A 13554-nucleotide genomic window follows, 5' to 3' on the forward strand; every position below is an offset into this window, starting at 1 on the left:
CCAATGGATTCGTAGGACTCTAGATTTTGAAGGCGTATTTCATGTACCTTCTAGGAGTAGTGCTCAAGGACTCATTGTAGTTAGGTTTCGTGCTTACAAACCACAACATACATATTCGGGACATATTTCGTCTTGCATTCATTAGGGTTTTAATTTTGTTCATTCAGACCGTGAGGCTCGAAATTAAGAAGGCGTATTTCATGTACCTTCAGGGACTATTCTCATGCACACAGTAAGATTAGGCCAAAATCGGATTCGTGTAAATACATTCAACGTACCTTTTAACGGTTTCGTTAAAACCTCATCGGGATCCGCGTGGGTCAGCGGTGCCTGCTATGATAACAGGTTAAATTTCAGATAAATTATCACAGTTTTAATACGTTACGGTTTTGTCGAGGTTGTGTCTCCTGCTACCTGCGGTCACTCCGTCATTCGACTGGTTCTGACTCTGCCACTGCGGTCCCGAAAACAGTGCGACTTCCGGGTTCATGTGTTTAAGTAAGGATGGCGATGTAGACAGACCATCATTTATTCGTAGTCTTTTTTCTAATTATCGGTTTAATGCCAATCTTTGCTGTAAGTGGTATTTTAAAATTAAGAGATATATCTCGATGGATCGTTTTTAAATAATTCGAACACATTGCGGTATTCTTTTCAATTCGAAACTTATTAACACCTTGGCTGCTGGCAGTTTTCCCGTCCTGTGCTGGAAATTGCCATTTTGCTGGTGTCATGACGAGCTCAGCTCGTCATCAGCACAGCTCAACCGTGCATCATGACGAGCTGAGCTCGTCATCAGCATCGAAAGGGTTATGTTTCTAATTAGATATTTGGTCTTTATTTTCGCCTAATTTACGTGGATGGACTTATTAACACCCTGGTATTGCAGCAACAGGTAGTTCTATGATTTGTCTTCAGTTTTGGCTCTTCTGTTGAAATTAAGGATGACTGCTGAGAGTAACCTACTTTTCAGATCGTTGGCTCGGTGGTTCATCATCTAGTCATTATTTATAGATACTTCCCCACGGGTTGTTATCATTGAGTCCCTCTCGGTCAGTGCCTAGTCTACACACCCATCTTTGTTCCTTCTCAAAAAGGATTTTTTCTGCATTATGGTCTCTGTGGGTCAAGGTTTCCAGAACAACCCATTCAAGGTCATTGATAGTATGTCCTGCTTCCAAGTAATGAGTAGACATTTTAGTCGTGATTTTCTTACATTTGATAATGCTTCGGTGTTCACATAGGCGTTGCTTAACTTTTCTACATGTCATGCCGATGTAGAGTTTTTTGCGTGGGCATGTGATAATGTGAAAAAAGCCTACGAATAAATGATGGTCTGTCTACCTCGCACTCCTTACTTAAACACATGAACCCGGAAGTCGCACTGTTTCCGGGACCGCAGTGGCAGAGTCAGAACCAGTCGAATGACGGAGTGACCGCAGATAGCAGGAGACACAACCTCGACAAAACCGTAACGTATTAAAACTGTGATAATTTATCTGAAATTTAACCTGTTATAGCAGGCACCGCTGACCCACGCGGATCCCGATGAGGTTTTAACGAAACCGTTAAAAGGTACGTTGAATGTATTTACACGCATCCGATTTTGGCCTAATCTTACTGTGTGCATGAGAATAGCCCCCGAAGGTACATGAAATACGCCTTCTTAATTTCGAGCCTCACGGTCTGAATGAACAAAATTAAAACCCTAATGAATGCATGACGAAAGCTGTCCCGAATATGTATGTTGTGGTTTGTAAGCACGAACCTAACTACAATGAGTCTTTGAGCACTACTCCTAGAAGGTACATGAAATACGCCTTCCAAATCTAGAGTCCTACGAATCCATTGGACAAACATAAATCTTAATGTGTGCATGGGAAACGCCGCTGAAGGTACATGAAATACGCCTTCCTAAGCATGAGTGTTATGTTTTGAAAGCATGAGACTTAACGAACACGAGTGCATGAATTTTACTTCTGAAGGTACATGAAATACGCCTTCATTAGTCTGTTTTTAACGATAGAACTGCATGAAATATAGCTAGAGAAACCTGAATTATATGGAAGAATAAGTGCCAAAAGCTTATCATGACTGAGAAAACACCAACTTCTCAATTAAAGAAAGCAAGTAAGGAGAAATACTAATATTGAACGATGTTTGCCTCACATGAGAGAGTTGACCTTGTCCATGATATAGGGAGTTAGATCAGAAGGATAGTCACTTATTAGTTGCTATACCATTGAGCATTATGTGTTCTTGGTATAATAAATAACAATTCATACGTCTTGTGTAAACCCAAAAAAACCCTTCCCTTTGTTAAGTCTCTGAAACAATTTTTTTTATTTTTCGCAGGTACCATAGGACCTTTAGGAACTACAGTTAAATGAGGTTCCTCTAGATAGTTACACTAAGTAATACTTAGGAGTACATTTCACCTTTTACACCTCACCCCCTGGTCCTGAAGAAAGCCCACCCTACCTTCTGGCAACTGAGGGCTGAAACATGTTGACCTACTTCACTATTCTAGTGTGAATGAGTCATAATAACTCTAAGTCACCTATACTGATTTTATTGCCTCTTTGAAACCGGAATGAGTAAAAAACTGTGTCTGGAACCTAGAGACTTTTAACACACCTCACTGTATCACGAGCACCATTACTGGTCACTACTGTTTTAACAAAGGGTATCACCTCCTGGTGGAGGTGGCATAGCCACTAAACCCTATGATTATGCAGACACGTGTGAGAGAAAGCGGAGAACAAAGAAATACCGCTCAACTTTACCATCAACCAACACGTGCATGAGGGCTTTTTATTGGGACTTGATAGAACCACTCCCGCATACCCAATGTTATACAAGACAAGTGATCCTTCTCTTTTATTATAGTGTGTCATCACCTCAGCTCAGCGCTGGCATAAGATGGACCGAGGCTAGGTCAAGATCTTGGCAGTGGAGGGGTGCCACAGCCAAGTAGAGGGGTGCAGCAGGTGAAGTGTTTCTGGGGCAGGTTCTGTGTTCTTTGGTTTACCAGATTCCTTGCTGCTTGGTGAAAGGAAGCATAACTTCAAGCCAGTAATCAGGAACATTGAGAAAAAATCTCATGCACAGCACACACTGGGTGCCTGGAAGGTGAATACTGATCTTCAGAAAGAACGTTCTAGAAACTCACTGACCACAAACCCAAAAATGCCCTGACTCAACCCGATATCGCATGCAACGCACAACATGCCCCATACCTCAGCCTGCTCGCACTTTTCTCAGTCATAACCTGAGAATTTCAGAGCTATTTCAGGGTCGTGTTTCCTGAACCATAACCAACTTTTAATTGTGTGTTTTTTTCAGTGACTACATATATACATATACGTTTATTTACTTTCACGTATTGGACAAACCACACCGGGCGTTTCTTTCTTTTCTCCTTTCTTTCCCCCTCTTTCTCTTTTTTTCTTCCTCCCATGTATATGTTATGCTCCATGTAAATATATTTTTTTGCAATAAAAAAATTACGGAAATCAAAAAAAAGATGTTAGGCAAAAAAAAAATCAATAAAAAATATATATATATTTTAGGCTGATTATTAGGATTGTTAGTCAGGTAATAGGACTATAGTAAAACTTCTTGGAATTGTATTGATGTTTATGCACAGCGAACATAATATCGCCCAATGTCTACATATGGACTATAATGTGAAGTTACATGATGTCCTTTAAATGAGGATAATGTATTTTAATGATCATGATGGCATAGTGTGTTGAAAATGATTTTAAAATTGTGTTTTTATTATTGTTTGTATTGTAGAAGCCCTGAAAAAGTCTCAGTTAAGGGACAAAATGCGTTGGCTACAGGGAATTTTACAAAAAAAACAAGAAGACATAAATAAAGGAAATCCTGATGGAAAATTGAAAAGGAGTCTGTGCCATATATAACAACTGTGTTTTACTGTGCAACTTATATGATGAATTGAATGTATGGTGGGTGCTGATAGCCTTTTACAATCAGTTTAGGGTAGATTGGGGACATGTTGAAACTTTTAAATATTAATATTAATCCAACACTCCTTTGACTGGTATTAAAGGACTTATGTAACAGATAATCTCAGCTGGAAAACTAAAAGGATCTCAAGATGGCACAACTAATTTATGGCAGAAAGGTGATCGCACCTCAGTTGAATTTGAGTGTGCATATGGATTTGTGAGTGAAAACCCTGAGACTGAATGTGACTGGCTAGAGGAATATACTTAGGGCCATAGTTATGTTGGAGTTGAGCCCCATTTACACCACACAATGTGGTGCATGTGGGACTCCACCCCAAAATGTGATTTATATAAGGCCACTTTGTGTGGCACCTGAATGGCTTGATCAATCCAGAGTAACGAAACACAGTGCAAAACGCAGGGAGGCGTTCCATGGGAATTGCGTTGGTATTCCCATGCAACACCAATTAATTACTGGTAGACCTGGGAATCGGCCAAAATGCTACATCTTTCCGGTGCAGGAGAAATAGCTTTAATTCTCCTTGTTACTTCCTCTGTCTATGTGTGCTGCAGAATGCAGGACACATAGGGCCCGATTCACAGAGCTAACTTAAGACAAAATCCTAAACGTACTACTTTTGGTATTCACAGAAGTTAGGATTTTTTCTTAAGTTTGTCTTAAAACAGACTTAAGACAGACTTAAGTTAGGATTTTGTCTTAAATCTGTCTTAAGTCTGTCTTAAGACAAACTTAAGACAAAATCAAAACTTCTGTGAATACCAAAAGTAGTAAGTTTAGGATTTTGTCTTAAGTTAGTTCTGTGAATCGGGCCCATAGAAAGAGGAAAATGCCTTAAAGGATTGTTTTGTGCAGGAAGGTGCCCCTGAATGCAACACAGCTTGCACTATGATGCAAGGGTACTTATGTTGGCGCTAGGCAGCCTATTGTGTGCCAGTGCTGGAAAGAGGATGGAATGCGCTTATTGTGATAAATACAGGACATTCTTTCCCCTTTCCCTATAATGCAGCCCAGCAAGGCGACTCACTGCATTGCGTTACTTTTAGATAAATATGCCCCTGAGTATCTTACTCGTGCCTCATCAATTGAATTGTGTAGATGTTGGGATTTTGGTAATGCAGGACCCCAAAAGCTCTACTAGATTGCTTTTTCTATATAAGGAATTCCAGACAGAGGTCCTCTGCTCTGTGACAATTCCTCCTTAACCCCTTGTGTGCTCAGGACAGCCCCTGGCCGTCCTACGTCATGCTGGACGTGTGTTAAGGATGGCCGAGGGCCGGGGGCCATCCTGAGCATGCAAGGGGTTATGCTCCCTAATTAAAACCCCGCACCGCTGCAGAATTCGCGCCGCTTGGAAGGGGTTAAAGGGTCAGCACGTTCCAATAAGTAGGGAGTTGTATTTATATTTATTTATCTATTTTGGTGTTTGTATTGCATGGCATAGGACCATAACCGGGGAGGCAGCAGTGCTTAATTTGAGCTGGTGGTTTCTGGTGCTCGGCACTGGCACTTAATTGTCAACACCGGGACTTGTGACAGTCTGCCACTAGGTGGTGATGTCTGGCTAGTTTAGAGATCACCACAACAGCAGTTCATATTGAATTTATTATCCATTAATAATGACTATTACCTGCCACCCTAGACATTCTTAGAGCTGTGAGGGCCTGAAATAGTCTAAATTGTCACATTTGTAGGAGTGTGATGGTTAGTAGTTGTGTTGTCCGTATCATATGCAGCATGGCAGGGCCAATGTGTGGTGCAAGCTGCAGTAGCTTCCTGACGAGAGCCCTGGCACTTTTTTTTACAAATGAAGCACTGGGAGTCAGTGCACTAAACAATAAAGTAGCAATTGTTAGAGGGGTTCAGTGTAGAGAAAAAATCAATTCTCCTTACCCAGTGTTGCACCACTAACAATAAAGAGGCATTCCAGAAGGTTTCTCTGTTTGAAGATGTATGCTTGGGTTTTGAGATGCCTTGTGACATCAAGGCACCTCTTAACATATGTTAGGAGATACATGACATTGAACAACATAAAAACGGATCTTAAAGGAGAAACAGCAGGTTGTGTCAGAGTAATTTAACAGTAAATCAACAGTTTTCATGTCTCAGACAAAGGTATTTTGGGGTCTTGATGAAGATGTCAAACGAGGGGCCATATTTGGTCTCTGCAGGTAGTATATTCCAGACGTCAGGTGCATTTCCAGTGGAGGATTGTTTCAGAACAAATTTGTTCTTGAAAGTGGGTATTTTCATCTTCAGGAGACCCCTATTTCTGAGATGTCCGCTCTTACTGGGGAACAAGAAAGCTACTTAGAGGTGTATAGTTTTAGTGCTTTAGTAGTGATAAATACTGTCTTGTTGATACTGCAAGATTCCACAGGAGCCCGTCACTTTAATATTCAGCAAATGAACACAAAACCGTACCTTATATATGCCGCATGCTGCAGCGACATCATGTGGCCGACAGCTGGTGATGCTTTAGCTATAGACACAAAATGTCTTTGAAACTGTTCTTCAATGGCGCCCACAGTGACGCCAGTAGAACTCACGTAGCTGTGAACCAAAACCACAGGTATTAAAATGAGGTTTTAGGGACATATATTGCACATGGTTGAAAACGTACATTTATGAACACAACAGTAGCTCATTCTGATGGGAGAAGCATTAATAATTCTTGACAAATACATATTTTGTGAAGAGTTTACAATCAGTTTCAAAACGGATGCCTATTGTTAAAGGGACCATCCGGTACAGGGAGAAAACTGTTTTTTTTGTCCAGTCCCTCATCACGAACAATCACCTTAATGACATCACAGGAGGTGGCATCATATGACCCCCTGACCCTGATGTTTTCCTAGGAAAGCATGTCACATGACCTTAGTTTTCCACTCACTCTCTTACACCCCTTTTTTACTCATTATTGTTGATTCTGACTCACTTACTTGCATTTACACTTTCCAGACTTACTGGCACTAAGGTCCATATTTACTAATTCTCTGCACAGTGTTTGCATCATTTTTGTGGCACAAACTTTGGATTTGCTATCCAATGAAAATCCTGATTTGAATTTCATGGTATCCAAAAGTAACACAAAGTTGCGCTATACTCTAATTTGTGTTATTTTGCGTCAAGTGGGCATTCCATGAGTGGAGCAAGGGCGTTCCCATTCAACCACCCATTGGTTTTGACGAATGTCTGACAAAATATCGATAACACAAATATCGATATACAAAAATATCGGAACAAAAATATCGAAATCAAAAATATAGGAATCCTATCCCTAACAAGGTAAGTACAAATATATCGAAAAAAAGATATAGAATGACAAAAATATCGTTTTTTGTAAAATATCGTTTTTTATTTATTAAATAAAAATCTAATATTAACATAATAATACTTATAAATGTAATAAACATATTTAAAAATGTACTATAATATTTAAAATTAATACATAATATAATACAAATTAATATTAATAAATATATAATACATAATATATTTTCATTAATAATAACTCTAAATCAATTATTTTCATAACTTATAAACAAATAAAAATATAATAAATTACTAATACATTTATAAACATAAAATAATCACATAAATTACAATTAATAACAACATAATACTAATAAAAAAGCTAAATACATTTTAGATAGCGTATGAGTAAATATTACTATTCCCACTCCAGAGAGTGCGACAGTAGGGAAAGTGTTGGATAGCGTAGCGGTAACAATTACTATTCCCACTCCAGAGAGTGCAACTGTAGGGAAAGTGTTGGATAGCGTAGGGGTAACAATTACTATTCCAACTCCAGAGAGTGCAACAGTAGGGAAAGTGTTGGATAGCGTAGGATTAAAAATTACTATTCCAACTCCAGAGAATGCAACAGTAGGGAAAGTGTTGGATAGCGTAGGGGTAACAATTACTATTCCAACTCCAGAGAGTGCAACAGTAGGGAAAGTGTTGGATAGTGTAGGGGTAACAAATACTATTCCAACTCCAGAGAGTGCAACAGTAGGGAAAGTGTTAGATAGCGTAGGGGTAAAAATTACTATTCCCACTCCAGAGAGTGCAACAGTAGGAAAAGTGTTGGATAGCGTAGGGGTAACAATTACTATTCCCACTCCAGAGAGTGCAACAGTAGGGAAAGTGTTGGATAGCGTAGGGGTAACAATTACTATTCCAACTCCAGAGAGTGCAACAGTAGGGAAAGTGTTGGATAGCGTAGGGGTAACAATTACTATTCCAACTCCAGAGAGTGCAACAGTAGGGAAAGTGTTGGATAGCGTAGGGGTAACAATTACTATTCCAACTCCAGAGAGTGCAACAGTAGGGAAAGTGTTGGATAGCGTAGGGGTAAAAATTACTATTCCCACTCCAGAGAGTGCAACAGTAGAGAAAGTGTTGGATAGCGTAGGGATTGAAATAACATACTTATAAAAAATAATTCATTATTACTTAATTACATTAAAATTAGTTCCCACCATATTCCCCTATAAACACACAACCCGCAACAGAACACATTTATCAATTAAAGAATTATTTAAAAATAATTACCAATTAATTATAAGTATTTACCAATTAATAACAATTAATATATGCTTCCTACTAATTAATAATTAATTCTACATAATTAAATTACTTCCCACCCTATTCCCCTATAAACCCATAACCCACTACAGAACATATTTATCAATTAATCAATTAATTAAAATTAATTAAAAATAATTCTCAATTATTTAATTAATAATTCCTACTAATTATTAATTAATTTAACATGTTTAAATTACTTCCCACCCTATTCCCCTATAAACGCATAACCCGCTACAGAACATATTTATCAATTAATCAGTTAATTGAAATTATTTAAAAATAATTCTCAATGAATTAATTAATTATTCCTACTAATTATTAATTAATTTAACATAATTAAATTACTTCCCACCCTATTCCCCTATAAACCCATAACCTGCTACAGAACATATTTATCAATTAATCAATTAAAATTAATTAAAAATAGTTCTCAATCAATTAATTAATAATTCCTACTAATTAATAATTAATTTAACATAATTAAATTACTTCCCACCCTATTCCCCTATAAACCCACAACCCGCTACAGTACTAAAAGACAACATTTAATTAAATTACATTAAAAATAAATTATTAAACATAATAAATACAAAATAATATACACAAAATGTATTTAAAAATCGATATTAGTAACATCGAAATTATTTACTTCGATATTCCTGACATCGATATTTAAAACTTCGATATTACTAATATCGATATTAAGAGTGTTGATATTACTTACCTTCTATATTATGTCCCTTCGATATTTAACCCTTTCCGTGCTGCGAACGTCCAACGGTCGTCGCGTGCACTACCTCGCTGGTGCTGCGCACGACCGTTGGACGTCCGAATCCCGTTAGCGCGATCGAACGTCCGCACTGGGGCGGAATGTTCGACGCGCTAAACGGGTTAAACTTCGATATAATTGTATATCGAAATTTAAAACTCGATATTTTGTCTGTGTACCGGTTTTGACACAAATCCCTATCTATAAACATTGGTAGAGAGGAATGTGCAGTAAAATAGTATGACTCCTCGCAGCAGGCATAATGGGGAGAAATGTTTTAATTTCTCCTCGTTTACCCACTTTGCACACATGCTACATTGTACAGCACAGATACAAAGTGGGAAAAGCCTTAAAGCAAAGTTTATATAAAAGAAGGGACCCCTTCCAGTACAAAACCTATGCTTCAGAGAACGCACACACCCTTGCACTATGGCCCGTTGGTCTGTACGTTGGTACGTGGCTGCCAAACGTGCACCAGGAAGAGAAACGGTGCACCATATCTTACCAGATGTGGTGCACTTTTTATCTTTCCCTTGACGCAAGGCAGCACAGCATCTTTGATGCCTTCCATCACAGAATAGTAAATCTTGGCCTCAGTCTCACACAATCTCGCTCACTGCTTGTCACTGACTTATACTCACTCACTTTCACTCACACACACGGTTACACAAAAAAACACATGTTCACACATACACATGCTCTCTCTCACATAAACACACCCTCACTCACAAGTATGCACACAACATATGTTTAAAACCATTTTTACTTACCATAGCTGATACCAAAGGTCCTGCTCCAGCTAAGGTTGCTCCATTTTTTATTACAATATTAGTGAATAATATAGTATTATTCACTACTAGTATAATGCAAAATGAGCAGAAGATATGGAATGCGGAGCTGCCCCTGTGTTCTTGGCACTGATGTTGCCGCCTCTGAAGTCAGGGGTCGCAAGGGGCAAGCCAAGGGTCGCAGCTGGGCTCCTTGGCAACCCCTAAATGACATCCATGTTATGGGCAATGCACTCCTGGAGCCACCTTTGTTCCACAAAGTATGGAACATGGAGGAGGCACTGCGCTTGTGAGAAGGAATATCTAAAGGGGCAAAAAGTCGCAGTGCAAAAATACAATCCTAAGAGTAGGCAGACGTAACTTGGAAGAAGGTAATCACTATTGGTGGTCGGAATGTAGTTCGGGATGCACTTAGGAAACAGAGTACTGAAGAACAGGATTCCCAGCAGAACATTGGAATTCTGGAACAAGGAAAATGACTGCATTGCAATGCAAGGAGAAGCCGTTCTAAAGCTCCGTATATAGATCTGAAACAGGAAACAGGAAGTTGTCAACAGGAATTTCTCCCATATTGGACTGGAAACTAAAAGAAGGTTCCATAACTTTCAATACAGCATCAGAATGGTAACGCGGGCTCTCGGACAAAGCCCGAGGGGCCGGTATCCGGGCTCCAGCTGTGGGCTGCTTTTTTTGAGCAGCCTGGGGGCCAATTTGTACAGCTCTGCCGAGTGGGGGCCTGAGTGGCCTTTCTGGCGACAGATGAGTGTCCATTACCTCCCTTTTGTCAACGGGCAGAGGTGTCACTCCCTTTCTCTCGCTGGGCCGGCCCATTAATGTATGCATATTGAGCGGGGGCCTGAGCAAATGTGGCTTCACTTGTTTTCAGGTGTGCTTCACCAGTGTAAAGTAATCAGTGCAATTTTTTACTGCCCCGCTCCCCCCCCCCCCGCACCACCACCTTTTTAATAAAATTTCACCAAAGCAGTGTTTTATGGAGAGGCAATATGCAAATGTGGGCCACTTTTTATTAGCATGCCCAGGCCAAATTCTAATCCCAATCCAAGCCTGGTTCAATAGCTTTCTGGAAGATGTTTAAGAATGGTCTTGAAAACATTATAAATCTCCTGGACCCATTTAAATAGACATCTTTCTTCAAGATGTAGTCTTCTGGCCTTTTTACCAGGTCTCCAATATTTGGCTGGCCCTGAAGTGGCTGCAGCATAAAAAGGGAGCAGTCTTTGAGGTGCGCATAAATGCCTCCCGGAATGGAGTCTCAATGTAGGAGCCTCTGCGGTCGGCCCCACCCTGTTCCCTCCAAGCAGCACAACAGAGGAGATCAAATGATGACATAAGTGCTGCCGATAGAAATGGCACCAATATTTGTATATTGTCTAGCACGCCACCCCCTATCATCGCGTCTCAGGTCTGTACGACTCTTTCTCACTCAGTTTTATAGGACTCTTCTGTTCCTCATAGTTCTGCAGCAGTCCCCTTTCTCTTCCCTTTTCATTCTGTCGTGCACACCTCCGCCTCTTACCTTTTCAGGTCTCTAGATGTTTTGGGTGCTTTTATGCTGTGTCTTCTACTTTAATGTTATATAATTACATATACTTTTTTTGAAACACTGATTCATCAAACATATGCTTTCTTCTCATTAATTTGCTTGAGATGAAAGTGAGGGAATTAGAGTTCCCCTATGGCTTGCATGGCTTTCAACGTTATAGAACATGATCTCTAACTCTCTAGGGGCCCGATTCACAGAACTAATTTAAGAAAAAATCCTAAACTTACTACAATTTTGGTATTCACAGAAGGCACTTACTCATTTTGGTATTCACAGAAGGCCCTCACTCATTTTGGTATTCACAGAAGGCACTTACTCATTTTGATATTCACAGAAGGCACTTACTCATTCATGAGTAAGTGCCTTCTGTGGATACCAACTTTGTAGTAAGTTTAGTATTTTGTCTTAAGTTAGTTCTGTGAATCGGGTCCTGAGTTCCTACAGTAATGCTGTTCCAAAAAATTGAAGCGTGCATCATGGATGCCTAACCACTGATTTTGAGTGGTGGTTCAAAGAACACTGGATGTAAAAAATCATTGGGGTCTTCAGGGCCTGTATTTCTTAAAGTTTTCCATACATACTAAGGAGCTACAAACAGTGTCTTCATCATGTCCTGCTTTTCCACAGGCAGCCAGTGTAGCACATATGGAGAATGAGGAAAGCAAAGGCACATCTTAGGGCATTCGTCCGTTCTGAGAATACTGTTTTTTTTACCACCTGCACAACTCTTTCATTGGTGGTGAAACCCTGGATAACGCATGTTTGAGTTACCAATTCTGAGCACAAATGCAATACCTGCCAGCCCTCCTTAAAGGAAAGTAAGGTACTGGAAGTCTCCTCTAAGGAGATTGAGTTAGTACTTAATATGGGTTAATAATTGGGAAAGAGAAACCCTTTGCAATTTAATAAACATAATCTGGTTAGACTAAATCACATTTCTTATAGAATCTCTAATAAACTTCTGGCAGCTGAGACACAAGCAGCAGTTAATCCCCAGAGACGTACGTGTGAATATCAAGCAGTGCAATCAATTTTAAAGTCAAGAAACCAGCACAATACCTTTTCCAGACCAAAATGTATTTATTTATTTATTTATTTAACTTATATAGCGCGTTATAACCGCCGGGGTCTCTAAGCGCTGTTTGTCCAGATTACATAGTGAGGTACGGCATTCACTTGATCCCACTCGTGCGCCTAGGGTCTGCTCCATGCTTGCTTAAAAAGTACAGTTTTTAATTTTTTCCTGAAGGATAATAAATTGCTTTCCTTCCTAAGTTCTGGGGCCAATTTGTTCCACAAGGCTGGGAGTGTGTTGGAGAAAGCACGTCCCCCCACCGTGGTCAATTTGAAACGGGATTGGAACAAAAGGGTAGCGTCCGACGAGCGCAAGGTCCTGCCCGGTATGTAAGGGAATAGGCGGGATTTCAAATATCTTGGTGCTTTACCATACAGCGCCTTGTGTACGATGCACAGTCCTTTGAAGACAACCCTCTGACGAATCAGGAGCCAATGTAGCTCCTGCATCAGGGGGGAAGAATGGGCAGTCCTGGGTTTCTTATAGATCAACCTGGCTGCATCATTCATGACCCCCTGTAGTTTATCCAGCAACCGCTGGGGTAAACCTATATATAGGGAGTTCCCGTAGTCCAGCCTAGCCTAAAGAAAAAGAAAGCACATTATTAACCAAAAAGACACCAAAACCATTAAGGTTGGATAAGGAGAACTGGAGGTATGAATTTTGTAAAGTGGTAAACCAAAAGATATCTAAAATAACAACTCATCATTGAGAAAAATAAGTTTCCAGTTATGGATATAGGTGCAATTGCAGGCGGATCACAATGCAT

General features: G+C 39.8%; 1 protein-coding gene across 1 annotated transcript in view; it reads right to left on the bottom strand.

Annotated features, from left to right (window-relative positions):
- TMPRSS3 (transmembrane serine protease 3) overlaps nt 1–13554 on the bottom strand; it is a 265492-nt gene that overhangs the window by 132050 nt on the left and 119888 nt on the right. The window contains exon 6 of the mRNA XM_086948584.1: nt 6421–6549. Coding sequence (XP_086804710.1) covers nt 6421–6549 — 129 coding nt within the window. The remainder of the gene's footprint in view (nt 1–6420; nt 6550–13554) is intronic.

The sequence above is a fragment of the Lissotriton vulgaris genome, unplaced genomic scaffold (assembly GCF_964263255.1).
Source record: "Lissotriton vulgaris unplaced genomic scaffold, aLisVul1.2 SCAFFOLD_2812, whole genome shotgun sequence".
NCBI classification, from domain to species: Eukaryota; Metazoa; Chordata; class Amphibia; order Caudata; family Salamandridae; genus Lissotriton; species Lissotriton vulgaris.